Below are 21,587 nucleotides of genomic sequence, written 5' to 3' on the forward strand. Positions count from 1 at the left end.
AGCTTCCTCCGGCTGAGGAAAACACATAAATAAGAGTCTATTTTGCGGCCCCCCCCCACCTCCTCTCTTTCCTTTTTCCCTCCACCCATTTCAAGGGAAGACTGAAAAAAAATTATATCAGAAAGAAAGCGAAGGGAGGGAGACAAAGGGGAACAACGGCGGCTCCTTTCTGTGAGGAAGCAAGCGATGTGAGGGAAGAAACCCGCGCGCTGCCCCCTCACACGAAGAAGCCACTGCGCGTGCGCGGCCTTCACTTCGCTTGACCTAAGGACTCTTCCTCCCTCCCTCCTCCTTTTTTTTCTCCCTACTACGCGCCTGCGCCTGAGTTCCCCTTCCCTCCCTCTCTCCGGCTCCCCCCTCCCGGCCGCCCGCTCGCTGTAGCCGCCGGGGATCTCCGTCCCTTCACCCGGGAAAGAGCGACAATCGGGAGGGGGGGGAGAGATACATTCCCCACCCTCATACCCTCTCCTCGCCCTCCCCTCTCTCTCTCACGCACACATTCACACGTACACGGCCGGGCACTCGCTCCTCTTCCTCCTCCTCCCCGCCCTCCTCCGCGCGCCTGGCCTCGCCCCCCTCTCTCCCTTCCTCCCCTTTCTTCCTCCCCCCCCTTCCCCTTCTTCCTCCTCCTCCTCCCCTCCTTCAGGGCGCATGAGAGATGTCTGCCACCAGCGTGGACCCCCAGGTAAGCGGATCCAGATCCGGATTTTTTTTTTGGGGGGGGGTTGAGAAAGTGAGCAGCGATATCTCACCCCCCCCTTTTTCCCCCTCCTCCCCGCAGGCTTCCTGCCCGCCCCCTTTTCGCCATCGCCCCCTTCTTTAGTCCCTTTCTCTTGTCCCTCCTGTTCCCCCCCCCCCCTTCCTGGCCTTCGGCAGATCTTCCTCCCTGCTTCTGCTCCCTTCTCGGGGCCTTCCTCCCCACAGGGCTGCTCATTTCCTCCTTCCCTCAGGCAGGCCTTTGTGGGCCCCGGCCCGAGTGGGACTCACAACCCCAGCCTGCGAGGCCCTTTTCCTTGTCCACCCCCCCCAACTCCCTGAAGGCTGGTTTCTTGGCCCCCCTTGTTTTGGAGGGCTGCGCGATCGGGCGAGGAAGAGAGATCTCCTCCGGGTAACCCTCCTTCACGTGTGGATCTGACCAGTGCCCGAATCGGCTGTGGCCCTCGCTAAGGGATGACAAACCCGGCTGGGCCTGTGGGTGAGGGGGTGGAAAGAGTCCTTCTGAACCCCCCCCAGGCGCCCCTTTGGCCAGAGAGGTGGGGGGGGCTTAACTCTCCTAGAGGCCCCTCACCCCCAAATCTCTTCACGACGCCCACCACCCACATGGATGTGGTGCAAGGGCCGCCTTATGTCCATCCGTTCCTTAGTGTCTTTGCCAAGCTTTCCCTTTCTTTCTTTCTCTCTCTCTTTGAGCATCAAAATATCAGAGTTAGTCTTCGAGGTGCCACATGTTTTTGTTTGGTTTTGTTTCTCTGGATTTCGCTTGGTCCTCTTCTCTGTCGTCTTGCCCACTTCTGCAAGCTGTTCCTGAGATTTTATAAGCTGGCAGCCTAGGCTCTTCACCTTCTTCTTGAACCTCTCTGTAGGATTTTGCTCTTTTGCTTTCCTTTTAGGAGCCATCCTCCTTTTAATTGTATCTGATTGTTTTTCTGCCATCTCTTTTCTCCCCTCACCCTTTTCCCCCTTCTTGGATGCTTCCTCCTCCTTTGATATGCCTGCTTCACAGCCCCGCCCCATACTGTTTGTACTTTTAAGGAGCTTTACCCCTACATAGCTAGCACTTTGAAGTGCTGAGATAGTAGCCTTACGTTTTGTCACTGATCCTGGTATTTGTCCTGTAAAGGTAGTCAAATAACATCCTCCTTCCAGGATGTTGGATAGCATGGCATACCTAAGGCTGTTTGGTGAAATCAGGGCTGAAATTAAGCTGGAAGTTGGAAGTTTTGGCTGCAGCTGCAATCCTTCATCAGCTTCCTGTAGATATTTCTAACTGTAGATGTTCTCTCTTGAGGAACTGAATTTTCAGTTGAAGCCACTTCTTACTTGCTTGATCTTGTTGTGTGTATTGGAATACTGTATGTGTAGAAAGTACTTCTTGAACTTATGGTTCCCTGAACTTTTGCCTAGTTTGTGACTCATTTCCCTAAGGTGTGTTTTTTCCCTTTGTTCTTGCAGCAGCCAGAAAATTTAATTTGTATCCCTCTCTGTGTCTATGATAAGGTAGACACAGGATCAATTATATTGTAGGATTTGAGGTTTCTCTTTTCTTTCTTAGAAACTAAACCCCCTTTTCTGTGTTCCTCTGGCAAGTTATCTCTTGATTTTAGTGTTCTGTTTAGCGCACATATTAATATTTTTAAGAGGCTAGATGTTTTCTCCCTACTCTGTTTCTCTGTGGTCTTCTTTTGTTCTAACACATGGTTCTATTTCTCTGTTTCTTCCTGATGCTGAATGCTGGTGTTACACAGTTTCCTTCAAAAACCAAAATGCTGAATTTATCATATGCTACACTCTTCTGTTCAAAGTTTATTTTTCTTTCTTGAAAGGCCTTGATATATATGCTGTGCCCTTGAAAATTTCTAAATGGAACTAGCCACAAATAGTTTCAAATCATTCACTGGACATTAAACACAAAACAGATGTAGAAGATAGAGGCAAAAAAGAAGAAGAAAATAAATTGTGGTGGGAAATTATGATAATTAAACTTTTAAATGAACACAACCTGTGTGGTAATGTAGATTACATTATTGTTTTTTTTTCTTGCATATAGTGACTTGAGATGCATGTAAACTACAATTGTTTGCTTTATTCTACGGGCTGAGCAAGTGACAGTATTATCTATTCTCTTTTCTTTATCTTACTATATGCTATGATATGACAGAGACCGAAGGGACAAGATAATAAAGGTAAGGCAAATTCTGATCAGAAATAGATTTCTTTGAAAGCAGATTTAAAGTGAATATATGCATGTCAATTTTTACTTCTCACTGATAAAATAATGGGTTTTAAAGACTGTAACACATTGTGCATATATGCAAAAACAAGGCGTGCTAATGTTTAGTGGGATTTACTGATAAGTAACAACTCAGTGCTTTATATGTTGACTCATATATGAAAATTGCATTGGATTCATTGCATCCTATTCCCAGATAATAGGGTATGACAGCTTTTCCCCCACCTGTTGCCCTCCATTTGTTTGATCTGTAAGGCCCATCATCCTAAACAGCATGGATGATGGTCATGCATGAAGGGAGTTGTAGTCCAAACAGCTGGAAGACATCATCAGATTGGTGCAGTATTGCACAGTGTTCATTTCTTAAACAGATTAATTTATTTAATGGATTTATAGCCTATTTTTTAGAATATAAATTGGGTTGGCAAGGTATAGTGTCCTGTATTTTCTTGGTTTTCCAGATTCTTCCTCAGCCATTCTTAGTGTGAAGAATGCTGGAAATCACAATGCAGCCATACCTGAAATGCTCATTTGCCCACCTCTGCTGTAAACTCTTATAGCAACATACATAATCTGTCAACTGTTTGTGTGCTTCTTCCTCAAACATTCATCTCTTACTCATTTTTTAAAGGTGCACACTTCCTTCTCAGGCTAGTTGTCTTTATCTCTATATAAAGTAAGAAAAATAAAAAGTTAAATTTCAAAATTATGATAATTTTGTATTGCATTTAGGTCATTTCTTCTTTTCTCACCAAAATTATGTACTGGATAGTTACAGGAGTATGGGTCTTGACAGTTGACACAACAGTGCTTCCCCCCCAACCCATTTTTGGAACACTTACTAGCTGAAATCCTGTTGTGCAGCTCTGCTTGCCTAATGGGGGTAATGTCAATACCAGCATCAACCAGTAAGGTCCCTGAGGTGCGCAGCTGCATGAGCACACAGTATTCTACCTCCCTCTGTACAGTGTTCTTCCTCTGCGTACCCAACAGCAAGTATTTCTAACCCCTTTGGTTGTGGTCACAGCAGACTCCTGTGCAGGCAGGAAGGGAGTGGAGTTGTGCATGTGAGGGACAGAGTCCTGCCCAGTAGGGCAGAAAATTAGAGGGAACATTGCAAGCGGTAGGTGATTTCAGGGTGCTTGTTATTTTATTTGTCATTACTCATATATCGATGCAAATGCACCTTGAAATCACCAAAAGAAGTCTTGAATTACCAATTTGATGTTGATGTCAACACCATTGTGCACACAGAGTGGTGCAACAGGAGAGTTCGGCCAATGTTTGTTGTGTAGCTCAAAGGGCAAAATTGAAAGATTATGTATAAAACAGGAAAAAAATAGTTGATGGATTCAGAGACCCTCAGAAGTAACTCTACTTTTTCTCCCTCCAGAATCATGGACTTGTATCCCATTTCTTTATATTCTTAATACTTGGAATTTTGTAGGGTTTTCAAGCCTATGCTTTTGTAGTTTTTTGTAGAAACAGATTTGAGAACTTTAATGAAGAGAACATAGCACAAAGTGTAAAAAAACAACAACCCAGAATTATCTCCATAGGTAACTACTCAAGTCATGCCATATAGGCAATTTTCTATCATCCACGGTGCATCTGGCCACATTTCAGCTCAGAGATTATTATTTTAAGTCTGCTGAAATCAATAGGCTTCAATATGCTTGAGTCAGTTTGGATCTGTGTCCTTCATTTTGGTTTAGCTGGAGTCATTGGAGTTAGAATATCTCTGTTACTCCTTTGTGTTGCAGAAAATACTCATTGATAATCTATTTCAGGAAAACTTTTCACATTAATAAAAATCTTACTGAGGGCCCTGTTGAAAGTTTCCAGTTATTTTCTAGGATAGTGGGTCTCAGTTTTTGACACTCCAGATGTTTTGGAGTTCAACTCCCAGAAGTCTCTACCGAATTACTCAATCGTCAGTGAGTTTGACAGTCAAAATGTCTGGAGGGCCAGGCCTTGCAAACCACCGACCTATTATCCTGAAAGACAGTGTTGCTACTTGTTAAATACCAACAGTGAGCTGCATCTAGTCCAGAACAGAATTGGGCATAACGCAGTCCCCCAAACCTATTCTTGCAACCCCTGAGGAGCTCCATAAGTTTTCCATTTAAAAAAAGCTACCAGAAAAGCCACTGAGCAAAAGGCACTACACCTTGTAGCTGCTTTTCCATCTTATCTGCAGCAGTTTTAAACCTGAAAACACATTAAATGTATTTATTAATTCACTGCAGTTTACAGCATCCATGCAACATTTTTGTATGTGTATTTTCCTTAATTGACTTATTGATACAGAACATCTTCACTTGGATCAAGTACTTCCTGGTTTTTGACTGGGTGAGTTGGCAGTTGGAAACCAGGAAGTATTTAGTTTGTATAAAGAATCAGTCATGTAAATAAAGGTTGAAAAAACAGTAATACATTTTATATATAAATAAATCCTTTAAAACGAGCTAACCATTAAACAACCTTAAACAAGCTTGTATTGGTTTAAAATAACTGCTGTTGATGCTGTTGCTGATGATGATAAGAATTATAATAATAAATAATAATAAAGTGAATCAAATCCTAGCATCTTTTAGTTCTTCTCTTTCTTCTTCTCCTTCAAAACTACAATGTTTTTATAATTTTGATTGACTGTATCTGGTATTATTATTATTATTATTATTATTATTATTATTATTATTAATAATAATAATAATAATAATAATAATAATAATAATAATAATAATAATAATAATAATAATAATAATAATAATAATAATAATAAAGTCCTGAAAGATGGTGGGATCTGCTTCATTTATTTATTTACCGTATTTTTTGCACCATAAGATGCACTTTTTTCCCACAAAACAGGGGGGTGGAAAGTCTGTGCGTCTTATGGAGCGAAGAAAACAGATTATATTTTCCTGTTTTCTTCTCCTAAAAATTGGTGCGTCTTATGGAAAGGTGTGTCTTATGGTATGAAAAATACGGTATTTATTGGCAGTGGGTTACACACACCACTGTCTCCCCCACCCCCAATGGCAGGAGTGTGTGGCATTCAGGCTCCTGTCCAAAGTGAAATTCGGCCCTGGTCCTGGCCAAGATCATCTCTTCTTGGTTTAGAACAAAGAAGTAACCTTACCTTGACTAACCAGACCTAAGAATTCTCCATTACTAACTTACATGCAAAGATACCAGGCTTTGAACTTTAAAGACCACTCAGCTAGCATTTTATTGACCTGTTCGTGGCATGCCTTGCTGAAATGGAGGCCTCTCAGATTTCTGCTCTTACTATAAGCTCTCCAGTTTTCCTTTACAGGAGCAATGTATGTTACTGCATTGTTTCAGTATTCTGTCCTTGCCAAAGCTGTTTTGCAGGCTGTTGAAAAACCTGCTTGAAAGCTTCTCAATAACTGTCATTCAAACTAGTTTTATAAACAACAATGGCATCTTGAGGTTTTTTTTTCATCCTGTTGAAATCTGATTCCTTTGCCTTCTCCGAACTGACAATGCCACAGGATAAAGCCTGCTTTATTTACATATGCTGTCACTATGTTTTAAGAAATGGTTCTTTATTGAAACTTCAAGAATGTACATTGTTATAATTGTAGTTCCTTTGTTTCAGTACAAAATGGTTCTCTTCATCAAAAGGATACTGTTCATGACAACGATTTTGAGCCTTACCTTTCTGGACAGTCAAATCAGGTATGTCCATACTGCTGAAAAGTAATTGTATTTATTGATTTATTTTGGGAATGCTTTTTGACAGTGCATATCACTAGAAGACTGTACTTTTAAAATGGATTTATTTTTTAATTTTATTTTGAAAAGAGTCACAGACCATTTACACTGCTACAAAGATGTAGTTTTGGGTGTTAGTTTTTGCTAGCATATCAGGCAAAGACAAAATAAAAATTAGACAAAAATGTTGCGGCAACTTAAAGACTAACTGCTGTATTTTAATGTGAGCTTTCATGGACAAGTCCACTTCCACAGACATACTGCTAAAAAGAGTTCATCTGATTTCAAGTAAACAAGTAGCCACTGGTTTAATGCATCTGTGGACCTTAAATGTCAAAGTATCATGATTGGTTTGCTTACTTCCAAAGTGAAAATTAAGATGTTGTTCCTATCAGTGGTCAAAATCCTGTTGACTTAAATTTACATCACATAAGCTAGATCAGTGGTCCCCAATCTTTTTAACACCATGGACTGGTTGGGGAAGGCAGAACACACACCCCCACACTTGCGTGCATGCACGAAGGGTGCAGCGCTCGTGCACATGCGCAAAGGGGCTTTGCAGAGGGAGTGCGTGCTGGGGGTGGGTGAGTGGGAGATCTGTCTCCACAGTCCAGTCTGGCCCAGGCCACGGACTGGGACCAGGCTGCCGACTGGGGTTTCGGAACCCTTGAGCTAGATGACATCATCATCTGGTATTGTAATATTGAATTTAAATTAAATGAAAATTTCCTATGCTCCTCTTTCATTATTCTAAGGCTCCCTACAACTCTTCTTTGCCCTGGGGAAGCCTTTGGGACCCTTATGATTTGTGGGAGGTGGGAGCTTCTAATAGCAAAAAATTTCCACTGGGTCACTGGCAGTGGGATCAGAGCTGCTGGCTGTGATCCTGCAGCAGTGTTTGGCTATTAAAGCCTCCCCACCCCAAAGCTCTGAGAGGCTTCCCCAGAGCAAACGAGAAACCTAGGAAGTCTCCAAATCTGAATGCGGGAGATTGGAAGTTAATTTATTGATGGCAGGTGATGACCTCATCTGCTTGTGCAGCATAGAATTGCACAAAAGGATTTTGTCCAGTGAATAGTAAATAACTGAGGACCTGAAACAGTTACTAAATGGACATTGCCATATATTAGTTGAGTTTCTTTCGTTATGCATCACCCAAAAGAAAAATACATCTTGTCCCCAAAATGCTCATATTACTGAACATGCTTCAAGAACTACCTGGCAAAGAAAGAGAGGAGAGAAGGAGAAAAAGCTGTCCAGTAGTTTAGTGCGTCCATTGCTCAGCAGATTGATCACTATTTGAGTTAAAAGCTTAAATGGAAAAAAAATCTGAAGATCTGACATTCCATTTCAGATTATTACATTTTACTTCATAATTCTCCTTTGTGGAGCACCAGTAGTTTCAAGAAAAGTGGTTGTGAAGTGTGTGTGTTATAATTTTAAGCAAGCAGCTGTTTTGGAAAGCTGCAACTCTTGTTTACAAAACTCCTGACTCTGCATATTATTTTTCCATCAATTTTCTATGTAGACAATATCTTCTCTTCTTTTGCTTTATAAGGCAAATAAATGTTTCTTCCATCCCCCGTGATATAATGAAGTTGCTGTTCCATTAAAAAGCAGAGTCTTAGCACCCTGTTGGACCTTATGAATAACATCAAATATATTTTTAAATGAGCAAAAACATTTGTTCAGTACACTCAATGATGTTCAGTAGTGGGGATAGGAACAAAAGTATTATTTTACAATAAAGTTGTTCTAATCTGTTACAAATACAGTGGTTCCCTGAGTTGAATCACCTTATAAGCTTCTGATAGCTGCAGATGGGAAAGATAAAACTCTTATCATTGCATTTTGACAATAAGACATGTATTTTTATTTATTTAAAATATTTGTACCCCATCTTTCTCCTGAAAAGAATACTAGAGTATCACGTGTAGCTTGACCCTCAGACATGTAAATAAAGACGTCCCTGCAAGTATTAAGTAACCTGCCTTGCTTCATTAGGAAGCTGAGCACTTTTGTACACCATCGTTTAAACAGCTATAAATGAAATAAGTGGTTCAAACATTGCTAGAAATGATGGGCAGCCTTAAAAAAAAAGTTCAGTTGTCATTGTTCAGCATGGTTTCTTAGCCCAGCATGTCAAATAAGCATGGGTTCTTGATGATGACGACAACGACTTACTCAACACATTGAGCAGTTACCCACACTTTTGTTGAAACAGAATTAGAAGTCCTGTTTACCAAATATTTATTTGTAATTAATTTGTTCTGTTAATGAAGGGATTGCCATATGAAATGGATTTTATCTAATGTTACAGCTGAGGGGGTGGCTTCACTGAATGGTAGAGAAGGCATAGCACACAGTCCAAATGCGCTATCATACATTGCGGTTAACAAGATGATAATGAAGTGGATGGGAGGAGAATGTGCATTATGCCACAAACCAATGATTTGTAGTACAGGTATTGAAGGTTCTTATAGTAAGTTTTCTTAAATCAGTTATTTTTGAGAAACAAAGGGAAGTTGGTTGTTGTGGGTTTTTTGGGCTGTTTGGCCATGTTCTGGAAGTTTTTCTTCCTAACGTTTCACCAGTCTTTGTGGCCGGCATCTTCAGAGGACAGGAGCTAGAATTCTGTCTGTCTCTGCAGAATACAGGCATAATTCTAGCTCCTGACCTCTAAAGATGCTGGCCACAGAGACTGGCAAAACGTTAGGAAGAAAAACCTCCAGAAAACGGCCAAACAGCCCAAAAAACCTACAACAACCATCAGATCCCAGCTCTGAAAGCCTTCAAGAACACAAAGTGAAGTTGTTTCATCCAACTTTACTTTTGAGAAACTGGAAAGTAAGAAAGCACTTCTGAAAATTTGAAACTGCAATGGTAATGACTTTTGGGGGCCTTAACTTTTATTTATTTAATTAATAATTAATGGATTATTTTTATGATCACATTTCTCAGCACTATATTCTTTTTTATGATATTTGAATCTTCTTGTCTTTTTTATAGTCCAGTTAAGTTGTATTTATGATTTTGGGGGATTTGCCTTATCTCTGTGTGTTAGCTGGCTTGTCAGCTTAAGTCATTCCTTCTTCCAAGCACCTTTAATATGTTGTGGTTTCATCATTCTAGCTGTCTTTCATAACCTGTTTAACACAGGAGTCTCAGGAGGTTTTCTTGGTTGTAGAGAATCTTGGTTTACTACACAACATTGGTTGGCTCTGGGTATTTTACTGATTTGTTCTTTTAGGATTCTGATCTGTTTTTTTTTTAAGTGGGTTAAATTCTTGATGGTCTGTAGGAACCAATTTTAACTAAACACTAAATGAGCATTAGATACATAAGTACCGGAATCAGAATTATGCTGTGCAAATAACATGCCTAAAATTTAACAGATACCCAAATTATTTGTATGGTTTCATTGCTTCCAGCTCAGATGACTACATAGTCATCTTGGAACATGGATTTCAGCATTTCTTAGTATAAGCTTTCATATGTCAGTAATGTTATGGCTTGAATAATTTGGGGGGTATGTTTGCCTCCATTCCCAACGGTACCCTTATGCAGAATCTTCTGAAACCACGAGAATTGTTGAAATTATTCATTTATTGTAGAAAATGAGAAATGTTGAGCATTAGGGGGGGACATGCAGAAGGCCTCCAACCTGATTCATGCTAGAATAAGGTGCACAAATCAACCCAGTATGCCTTGTGCTTTTTTAATAACACTCCAGCCTAATCCGTATTTGGGCCTGTGACTATATTTCTGCATCTCTAGTTCTCCGTGAAGATCCTCTTCCTGCAAATAGCAAGGCTAGATCATAGGTTGAATGGCGCATGCAGGACAGAAAGGCACCAGTGACAGCCTGTAGAGATGAGTGCTATGTTTTATTCTTATTTTGGGCACAGTTGTCTTGGATTCCTTTGTAAAAGAGCAGTTGTGGTCTTCGTGCGTTCATATTGATAGTTTTATATCTTTTTAAACAACATGTTTGTTCAAAGATACTGCACATCTCTTTTAAACAGGCAATTGAATTAAAAAAGTAAAATGAACGTTTAAGATTTTGATTTTAAGAAATCTGGTGTTTGGGGTTTTTTTTTTTTTTTGCTTTGAAAGCTGTTTAAAAGTTAATGAAAAGTTGATTAAAATGAAGCTTGATAAAGGCTTTTCTTTCTGTTTGTTATTTTGTGATACATCAAATAGAATAGTTAGAAAGTTTATCAAAAGTATATAGTGAGGCTATTTTATCCCAAGGCTTCACATGGACTCTTTACACTTTGACTTACCAGATGGTGATAGGTTAGAAAATTATATTGGAATACTTAGGAGAACAGAAGTACTTGAGATTGAACACCTGTTAGTCTAGAAAGAACCACAACTATATGTGATTCAAATTATGTAAAAGGATGCTTTCTTTTACATAAGAATCACTGGTTGTTTCCTCTGAATTATTGATACTTACCTTTTGCATATTTGTATCCAGATACATTAAATAAAAGGTTCCTTGAAGGAATTCCAGATAACTTGAAAGATCTGTGCATATAAGCCCACATATGGGTAGTGCTTTTCAAGGGTGGCTAATAAAACAAAGTAGTATAAAGACTTTTCCAGCATTTCTTCTCTCTTTCTACTTCACCGTACAAAACCAAAATAAAGTTACCTTAAAGTGCCAGTAGTTCTGACACTGTAGAAGCAGTTTAAAATACATTGCAGCTCAAAATAGGCTCACAGGCCAGAACATCAGGAGCATTGTGTAACAGACAAGGTATGCAAAGCCCCCTAATTCAGTTTGGGTCCTCATTCTATTACTTGGATTGGGCTTTAGGTTTTTTTATCTGTGTAAATAATTCACGTTGAAATTGGAATTCAGCATTCAGGTATATACATCTATTGAACTGCATTTAGAAAATAAAAAAAGAACTATAGCCTTTTTTGTTTTTCATAGAAAGACATGAAATCTGAAAATGTTATAACCCCTTCAGAGGGAATTAATCCTGTCAAACTGAAAAGAGGTGGACTCTGAGGATTTTGTGCTATATCCACCTTTAAACTTTGTTTTAAAGTGCTAAAGGTCTGCTAAATATGTGCATTGCTTTTCTGTGCTGTGATAATGTTTTTGAGCAGTTTGTGGCTATAACTCGCAGACAGATACACACAGTACAGACAGATAGGAGGGGAGAAGTAAAGTCAGAGAAATTGTTTAAAATAAGCGATATAGATTGAAATCAGAATCAAACTTAATGTGAAAACCAGGGCAAAATTGGAGAGAGTTGGGTTAACAGAAGTGTAATTGTCCAATAAAACTGCTAAACAGCATTGATACTAAGACACAGATTCACTCAGACAACACATGTAAAGTGTAAGGAGGAGTATAGCATGGTATTGGGAAAGAATTTAAAAAGGAGGACTGAAGTTTAGGTACCAAAAGCTACAGTAAAAGCTGCCACCAAACTCTCATGAAGATCTTTGAGAAATGTTCTAATTGCTAATATAACTTATAAAAGAGCTCTAGAGCGGGAGCATATAACTGGTTGCATACTCTTCATCCTCACCATCCTTTTATTCAAACATGTGATTGAAGATTGCAGGTGAGATTCATGGTGCAGTGGTTAAACTGCTATACTGCGGTCAATACTCTGCTCATAATTTGAATTTGATTCAATTGGCTTGGGTAGCTCTCAAGATTGACTCAGCCTTGAGTCTTTCTGAGGTTGGTTAACTGAGTACCTGACTCGCTGGAGGCAGTGTGTAGCCTTCATAATTAAATTGTAGACATCATAGAATGCTCTAAGTGTTATTGGGGGGCTATATAAGCAGTACACTTTAAGACTTTGCAGATTGGAAGGTAGAGCTGTCAGTGAACAAAGACTACATTTTGGCATCTTCAGCCTCATATTTTCCTTATATAGTTCTATTTCAGAGACACATTGTTTTGCTTTCATTTACTGAGGCTTGATGTCCAAATTACGGTACTGTATCAGCTAAAGTCGCTTTGGTCCATTTGGTTTGCAGTTGGAAAGCCACATTGATTATACAGCCTTAATGACAATATTACAAATAAAGTATCTCCATCAGTTTGGAGCTCCCAGGGCGGGCGGGGGGGGGGGAACAGCTGTAGAAAGACTAGATAGAAAAAATATAAGAGATTTAGATAATAAGGCATTGAAGATGTGATATGGAAAAATTCATATGTTGGGTAAAGGTAAAGGTTCACCTTGACAATTTTGTCCAGTCATGTCCGACTCCAGAGGGTGCTGCTAATCCCCGTTTCCAAGCCATAGAGCCAGCATTTGTCCGAAAACAACCTTCCGTGGTCACATGGCCAGTGGAACGTAGACACGGAACGCTGTTACCTTCCCACCAAGGTGGTTCCTACTTATCTACTCGCATTTGCATGTTTTCGAACCACTAGATTGGCGGGAACTGGGACAAGCGACAGGCACTCACTCCGTCATGTGGATTTGATCTTACAGCTGAAGATCTACAGACCTTACAGCACAGAGGCTTCTGCAGTTTAACCTGCAGCGCCACCATGCCACATACATTGGGTAGAAGTACAGTACCTAAATTCAAAAGAGAGTAAAGAATCATGAGCAGCCATTTTTGTGAGAATGAAATCAGCAAAATGATTAAGGGGCATGAATGTCTGAGGAATAGGAGTATACAAAGCAACAACAACCTCGATCAGGCTAGAGGTGAAGTAGAACTTCTGAGTGGCAGAGCCATAGTCAAAATTAGTGACAAGTATGTTGCTAGAATTTTGGGTGGACAGATGGAACTAAGATGAGTTATGGATTGTAGCAAAATTAATGAATATACTAAGAATCAGTGCTTAGACTAATGATCCCTGAGTACAGTTGAAAACAACCAGAATTGCATTGTGCTGTGGCCTTACTTAATCTGGTAAATGAAACCGAGGCAAAAGTAAGGAGAGTCAGATGTGACACAGGGGACTTGGGTTTGCAGCAACAGAATAAATGGGAATGCTATCAATGTAGGTTGTGTTTGGATTAGAATTTTCCAGAAATCCTGACTAGCTTCTGGAAGTTTTAGTCCAAGAACATTTGGAGACTGAAGTTGGGAACCATTTCTAGAGATTTTGGTGGTTTGTACAGTGAAGTTCACCTCTTTCATCTAAGATAACTATCCACAATTGATTTTATTGACATTTTGTGAAGTAACGTTTGTGCAATCTTTGAGAAATAGTTGTAGCTTAATGTAAAAGTTTAGACATAACAACTAATTTAGACATAACTTTCCATTTACTAAAAGGCAGAGATGTTTTGAACAAGATGATATACACTAACAGTACAGAAAAGAAATTGCATTTTTCTCATCTGATTGAACCACAGTATAGTTTAACAGGAAAACTTGTGAAGAATAAGAGATAAATCTGTTTTTATTCAGTAAAATGAAATTGTTTTGCTGCAGTGGAATCTTCTTAAAATGCAAGGCATTTGGTATTTACTTAAGCTATATAGCAATAATAAGGGTTTGAACCGTTTCTGAGGCTGAAAAAGTTGCTTAGCATAGTAAATTGCAACTAAAATACATCCATTTGGATCAGTGGAACTTATGGAGGAGTTGACTTTCCAAATCCCCACTTTTTCAGTGGGCCTTCTCTAGTGCAACTAAGTAGTATAGGTAGCAGGATTTCAGCAAAGAAAAATATCTCTTTTCACTTGTGTAGTGTGAATATCATAATTCTGAAACTTTTTTTAAATCTTTCACAGAATAACAGCTATCCATCAATGACAGATCCCTACTTGTCCAGTTACTATCCACCTTCTATTGGCTTTCCTTATTCCCTCAGTGAAGCACCTTGGTCAACTGGTGGAGACCCTCCTATCCCATACCTCACAACCTATGGACAGCTTAGTAATGGTGATCATCATTTCATGCATGATGCTGTTTTTGGACAGCCTGGTGGACTGGGGAACAACATTTATCCACACAGATTTAATTTCTTCCCAGAAAATCCACCTTTCTCAGCATGGGGAACAAGTGGGTCCCAAGGACAGCAAACTCAAAACTCGGCTTATGGAAGCAGCTACAGCTATCCTCCCAGCTCTCTGGGAGGTACTATTGTGGATGGGCAAACCGGATTTCATAACGATACTTTAAATAAAGCTCCAGGAATGAACAGCATTGAACAGGGAATGGTTGGACTGAAAATTGGTGGGGATGTCACAGCTTCTGCGGTGAAGGCGGTAGGTTCTGTGGTGAACAGTGCTGGAATGACAGGTGCTTTGTCTGGCAATGGTGGATCAAGTATTAGTTTACCAGTATCAAAACCAACATCTTGGGCTGCCATTGCTAGCAAACCTGCAAAACCTCAGCCCAAGATGAAAACAAAAAGCGGGCCTGTAGTAGGTGGGGCTTTGCCTCCACCGCCTATTAAACACAACATGGACATAGGTACTTGGGATAATAAGGGCCCAGTGGCCAAGGTTCCAACTCCCCAACAGATCCCTTCTCCTCAATCAGTCCCGCAGCCACAAATTATTCAGCCTCTTCCTGCCCAGCCGCCTCCCCTGACGCAGCTGCCATATCAGAACCCTCAGCCGCCACCACCACCGCCTCAAAACCGGTGGGTGGCCCCACGTAACAGAAATGCAGCATTTGGCCAAAGTGGAGGAACTAGTCATGAGAACAACTCGCCTGGCACTACCCCGGCTAACTCCATCCCAGCAGGGGAATCCCACCCTGTTCTTGAAAAACTGAAAGCTGCTCACAGTTACAACCCTAAGGATTTTGAGTGGAACCTCAAACATGGACGTGTGTTCATAATAAAAAGTTATTCGGAGGACGATATTCATCGTTCTATTAAGTACTCCATTTGGTGTAGCACAGAACATGGCAACAAGCGTTTGGACAGTGCTTTCCGCTCTATGAATAGTAAGGGTCCAGTCTACTTACTATTCAGTGTTAATGGTAGCGGACATTTTTGTGGTGTGGCAGAAATGAAGTCATCGGTGGACTATGGCACCAGTGCAGGTGTCTGGTCTCAGGACAAATGGAAGGGAAAGTTTGACGTCAAGTGGATCTTTGTGAAAGATGTGCCCAATAACCAACTGCGACACATCCGGCTGGAGAACAATGACAACAAACCAGTTACAAACTCCCGTGATACTCAGGAGGTGCCCTTAGAAAAAGCAAAACAAGTGCTTAAAATTATTGCTACATACAAGCACACGACCTCCATCTTTGATGACTTTTCTCATTATGAAAAGCGCCAGGAGGAAGAAGAGGTTGTGCGGAAGGTAAGCTGACTTTTGAATGTTTTATTAAATGGGGAACCCAGGGTAGACTTACGGTTTGGAAACTGTTACTGAACAATGCATTTTTCACTGGACTTGATTGAGCTTTGTAGGATTATTGTACAGATAGTTCCCCAGGAAGTACAGCTATCATTCAGTTTCCCTAATATGGACTGTTGTTTCATAGAATCATTTTTGTAGAAACTCTGTGTGTTGACATCAGCTCTATTTCAGCTGCCAGTCAATAGGGGTGACTTATTTACATGTTTAGATTTCTCTTAAATTGGCCTGACACTGATACAGCTGGCTGCTCTAATCTATTTTACTGTGGTTTTATTGTTTTTAACTCTTTGCTAGCTACTCAGAATCTTTTGGCTGAAAAGAAGGATAGGAACAATCCCCAAACAAGCAAGGTCATATTAAGATAATGAAGAGAACTTTGGTCCCATCCTCCAAATGCTGTATTATGGCAACCCTGTTTTGAAGTGGAAAGGTATTCTCAAAATTAGTTGGCGGGATAGCCGAAGGAGTACCAACCCCATGAGTTTGCCAAAAGTACCATTTTGGACCACAGATCGCCAATACCTTTTAAAGCAGTCAGGTAAATCAGCTTTCTGTGCTGTGTGCCAATGCATACTTGCACTCAAACATGCTCAATGTACGTTTCAATATCAAAGAAGAAACCCTTTAATCACATGCCAAAATTGTGAATTATCTTGATTCCACTTTATTGCTTCAAGAGCAGAAGATGCAGCACAGAAAAACATCAAAGCCTGGAAGCAGTAGTGATCTTAAAACCTATCTTATTTTTCTGTGTATAAGACACCCCCATGTATAAGACGCTCCCCACTTTTCTGATCCAAAATTAAGAAAAATAAGTGGGGCTTAGCAAGTGTAGGGGGAAAGGGATAAGAGCCCTGCAGGATTACTTTGACCCCTGCTTTTCCCTCCACTTGTTTTTGTTCTCTTCTCAGCTTACTTTCGTGTATAAGACAAGCCTCAATTTTTAGTCTACAGATTTTAGACAAAAGTATAGTCTTATACACAGAAAAATATGGTATTCCTTCTCTGGACTTTGTCCCAAGGATCTTGTTTTTTCACTGTATCAGTTACTAATGTGCTGTTGTTTAAGCATCAGCCTAAGTCCATATTTTAAAAATATTCAGATGTATTTAACTGTGACATACCACTTCATGGGAGTATTCTCAAAGCACTACTGATAAAATCAAAACCCTTAAGCCGTCAATAATACCTTAATATTAAATATGGTACATTGTGCCCCTGTTATAACACTGAATAAGATAATGTTTCATTAATTTATCACACTGTCATGTCTTTCTCCTTTCCTGAAATTGTTCAGAAAACGTATAACAGAACTGCATGCTAAAGGCTTTTGCTAGGACAATTTAAGGAATAGGGAATGTTGAATGGGAAACCAAGTGAATAGAACCTTTTATTGTGAGTCAGTCCATCAGCAGTTTGTCTCAATGTATCCCTGTTTTTGCTACATAGTAATAAGTTTGAATCTAGCGGTTCGAAAGCATGCAAATGCAAGTAGATAAATAGGGACCACCTCGGTGGGAAGGTAACAGCGTTCCGTGTCTAAGTCGCACTGGCCATGTGACCACGAAAGATTGTCTTTGGAAAAAACGCTGGCTCTATGGCTTGGAAACGGGGATGAGTACCGTCCCCTAGAGTCAAACACGACTGGACAAAAATTGTCAAGGGGAACCTTTACCTCTACCTTAATAAGTTTGAATGCATACCAGAATCAAAATACCTAGTATCAAAATACCTAGTATCAAAATACTGTACAGTGGTGCCTCGCATTACGATGTAAATTCATTCCAGCGAAATTGCTGTAGAACGAAAACATCGTAATGCGAAAAGAACAAACCCATTGAAATGCATTAAAACCCATTTAATGCATTCCAAAGGGCTGTAAACTCACTGTCCACCGAAGATCCTCCATAGGGCGGCCATTTTCGCTGCCTGTGCAGCGAGGAATCCGTCCCAGAAAACAGCGGGAGGCCATTTTGAAACCGCCGATCAGCTGTTGGTAAATCGTCGTTTTGCGAAGAATCGGTTCCCAAAACAAGGAACCGATCATCGCAAAGCGAAATTCCCCCATAGGAAACATCATTTTGCGATCGTAAAAAGTTCGTTGTAGTGCGGTTTTGTGGTTAAATGGGGCAATCGTAAAGCGAGGCACCACTGTACCTATTTCCATGAGCGCTACGAGGAGCAACCTGGCAGAATGGGAAAAAGAGAGGGTGTTGTTTTTCTTTCAGCTTCTCTTTATGTGCCTCCCTGTACTTTGATGGGAGAACCTTATTGTTGTTATTGGTAATGTGTTTGAGGAATGTTATGAATTTGGGAATAGTAGTGGCCTGATTTTCTCCTCCAGCCTCTTCCCTGAAAAAAAGGAAAAGTAGGAAGTTTTCAATTGTCTAAGTTCCAGAAGCATCAAGTGAAGTCCAGAACATATGACCTTGTCACCTTGGTTTGGAGTTTTTAAGTACTACTTTTAAGTTACAAATGGCCAGAATCCTGTTGCATATTTCTGCCAGTGTAATGCCAGCAGTGTAACTTGCAGTGGCAAATTGAGTCAGTAGGCATTTCCTACATACTTACGTTTTACCTATGCAACTGGTGTGAAAAAGGAAATGCCATAATTTATGGTTTATGCCATAATTTATTGTAGTTCACTACTGAAAGTGATGTTGCTGGCATTCTGCCAGCAGTTGTGACTAACAGGATTTCAGCCAATAGCTATCTTCATATCGAGAAATAGTCATGAGTGTAGAGTCCTTATTGAGATGGTCTTGTTCTGCTTTGGCCTGATAAGTACAGAGCAACCTTTTCATGTAGAAGGAAAAACTATTACAGCTGGTTATTTAAAGTTATCATGTGTCATAAGAACAAAACCCAGGTTAAGTTCCTTTAATGAAGAAATTCGGTTTTGTCCTGGGAAAGCTACTAAATGTGTACATCTATATCTACAACAAAACTTTTGAAATATGCAAAAATTATATGCCCCGTTGCTGATTAGATGTTTTTCTCTTTACAGGAACGTCAGAATCGAAATAAACAATAAGAATAAACATATGTATGGTTTGCTATAAATATATATAAATATTATATATATATATATATATATACTAGAACTGATATTAAATTTGATTATGAAAAAAATAAATCTTTTTAAAAAGCGCTCTGGTGCTGTATTTTGGCATCGGGAGACTGTAAACCCTTTCAGTTCCCATATTTTTCTTGTGCAGGAGAAATTAAATTCTTGTATCTTTTAAGTACATTGTATTGTGTTCATGGTTTGTTTTTTTTAAAGGTTTTTTTTTGGTCCCAGATGAATATGCATTAAAGTGAATATTTCCTATGCTATAGAACCCATGAATAAATACGTTTCCTTTTTTTTAAAAAAAATAATTGGTTAAACAAACTTGTCTGGAATGGAAGATTCTAAAAATATTAGTATTTCCCAAAGACTTTTGACTTCAGTACGAATTATGTTTCCAGTCTAAACATTTGCTATAATTTTATATTTATATACTACAGATTGTTTTTATCCCCTTCTCCCCCTGATTGTCTTAATTCTTCCTGGCAAACAAAAGTTTCTGAAATATTTTAGTTGTTTTAAGCTTCTTTGGAGAAATGATCTGTGTTGAAAGCATTGACCTCAACCCAGCAGGTTCTGAACTCTTTTTAATTTGCTTCTTAATTGTTTTTGGAAAAAAAATAAAGGAAACCAAAGGGGCATAATTCAGAAGGATAACTTGACATGCAAGCAGTGTGTGAATTTGCTCATGGCATATTGTGCAAACGCACTTCTGGGCTTGTGTCATTTATATCTACTTTCAGTGAGGCTTGCATGATAATTTTTCCTCTTGGGTTATTCCTTACGGCATAAAATAGCTTTTCATTAATACTTGGTGAAGCAGTGCCCTTTAGTGCAACAAAAAGTGAGAAATCATCTCTCTGCCATCATTTTCTTCTTATGTGGTAGTCTTTAATGATTTAACTAATGTTTTTGACAGTGTAGGGGCTTGGGACAATGTGGCTTTTAATTTTTTTTTCCAGTTTTCTAATACCCATTAAATATATATTTTAATCTATCCCCTTTTTCGTTTTCACTCACCCTTTAAAAATGCCACTTCAGTTTTTGTACTGATAATGGTGAGCTTTAATATAGAATCTTAGTACAGACTCATATGATGGATTATGCTTCAGATGTTTAAAATTGACTGTGTGTGTGTGTGTGTGTGTGTGTGTGTGTATTTTTTTTTCCTGTTGGATGAGTAAAAACAAATGTTCTGAGAAATGGAATTTTCTGTCAGGTTTTTGTGGAATGAGGGAGCTGTCGAAGAACTGGCCATCAACTGGAGTTTCAAATTTTAGCATGAATACTTGGTGCTCGTGCCTGTTGCTCTAGCACACTGAATCTGCACGTGTTTTATTGTAGAGAATCTTTTACTTATTCTAGAAAGCAAATCTCTTCTGAAAACTATTTACTCAAGAGGATCTCTGACTTAAATGAAAGTTTAAGCTGTATCATTTAGACTTGTATTTAGAACATATAGCTTTGTCTCTGGACTGTTACTTCTGGTGTAAGGAGTAACAGGACAGCATCAGATTAACTTTTTCCTTTAGGAGAATACAAGCCTTAATAAATAATATCTACTTAGCAAGTGTGATGTCATTTCATTTTTCCCCATCTTGGCCCTCAGCCAGTTTGCACTCTTGCGTCTCTGCACCAAACAGATGCTGGGGACAGAACATGATGATTGGGGAGGGCCTCATTCTTAAGACCACTCTGAGGGCTTGATGACTGCTTCCTTAACAATACAACTGGGTCGGTGTGCTTTCCTAGGTATTATAACAGCAGAGGAACTGGAATTTAATGTAAACTTAGGAGGTAATTCTTACTTCCTGTACCACTCTTGAGTGAACTGAGAGCAAAAAAGAGCTTTACTCTGCCATCCTATTATGCTGTGATCCACTGAATAGGTTCGGTATGTGGAAGGCTTGTGCACATGTTGAAAATACTGGTGGCACACATGGGAAAAGGTAGTGTAGGTGGCATAGAAATTTGTCTGCTTCAAAACGTTATATAACCTAAAGATGATCTCACTTCAACCTATACATTTTTCCCATCAAGACTGAAACAAGGGGCATTGCATAGTGTTGGTGAAGATTCTTTTAGAACTTTTATGTTTAATTAACAAAAGCTCAATGTTCTTTTGAATGTGTGTAAAAATTCCTTGTTAGAGTGATATAGTGCAGTGTTCATTTTTGTTTGTGCCTTTAACTATCAGTTGAACTATTAATATTGCTACCTTTAATTAATGCTAGTCAGACCAATCCCAGTGGTGAAGGAAAAGCCATAATAGCTAGGAACGAAGAGTCCACTTTTTTGAAGTGGGATGTTTATAAGCCTGTAGACATTCTTTTATTAAGATTTTCATTGACAATCTTAAGCTTTAATTAGTTTATTTAATTTATATACCACTCATCTAACCAGAGGCCACCCTTGCCTTTACAACAAAAGGCAAAACAATAAACAAACCATCTAGCCATAAAACATCAACACTAGTATAAAAACAAATAGAATAAATAACAGT

At 39.4% G+C, this 21,587-nt stretch overlaps 1 protein-coding gene across 5 annotated transcripts; it reads left to right on the plus strand.

Moving 5' to 3' along the window:
* Positions 1–351: 351 nt before the first annotated feature.
* YTHDF1 (YTH N6-methyladenosine RNA binding protein F1) lies at positions 352–20,650 on the plus strand. 5 transcript variants are annotated; one of them, XM_072996751.2, is made up of 5 exons: positions 352–685; positions 2,879–2,903; positions 6,576–6,655; positions 14,425–15,954; positions 16,309–19,122. In XM_072996751.2, exons 1-5 carry the CDS (start codon positions 659–661, stop codon positions 16,372–16,374), a joined length of 1,728 nt encoding a protein of 575 aa, XP_072852852.1. In that variant the 5' UTR covers positions 352–658; the 3' UTR covers positions 16,375–19,122. The 5 variants fall into 5 exon arrangements, with proteins under 5 accessions (XP_072852852.1, XP_078248132.1, XP_078248133.1 ...); XM_078392006.1 differs by having other exon boundaries at positions 354–685; positions 2,768–2,903; XM_078392007.1 differs by having other exon boundaries at positions 354–685; positions 6,562–6,655.
* Positions 20,651–21,587: the final 937 nt, after the last annotated feature.

The sequence above is a fragment of the Pogona vitticeps genome, chromosome 4 (genome assembly GCF_051106095.1).
Source record: "Pogona vitticeps strain Pit_001003342236 chromosome 4, PviZW2.1, whole genome shotgun sequence".
Taxonomy (NCBI): Eukaryota; Metazoa; Chordata; class Lepidosauria; order Squamata; family Agamidae; genus Pogona; species Pogona vitticeps.

Excerpts from the sequence above, each read along its gene's own strand:
- YTHDF1 (XM_072996751.2), top strand. The coding sequence starts at position 659 with ATGTCTGCCACCAGCGTGGACCCCCAG. Across the intron at positions 686-2,878 it reads CCACCAGCGTGGACCCCCAG|AGACCGAAGGGACAAGATAA; the intron begins GTAAGCGGATCC and ends ATGATATGACAG. Across the intron at positions 2,904-6,575 it reads GAAGGGACAAGATAATAAAG|TACAAAATGGTTCTCTTCAT; the intron begins GTAAGGCAAATT and ends CCTTTGTTTCAG.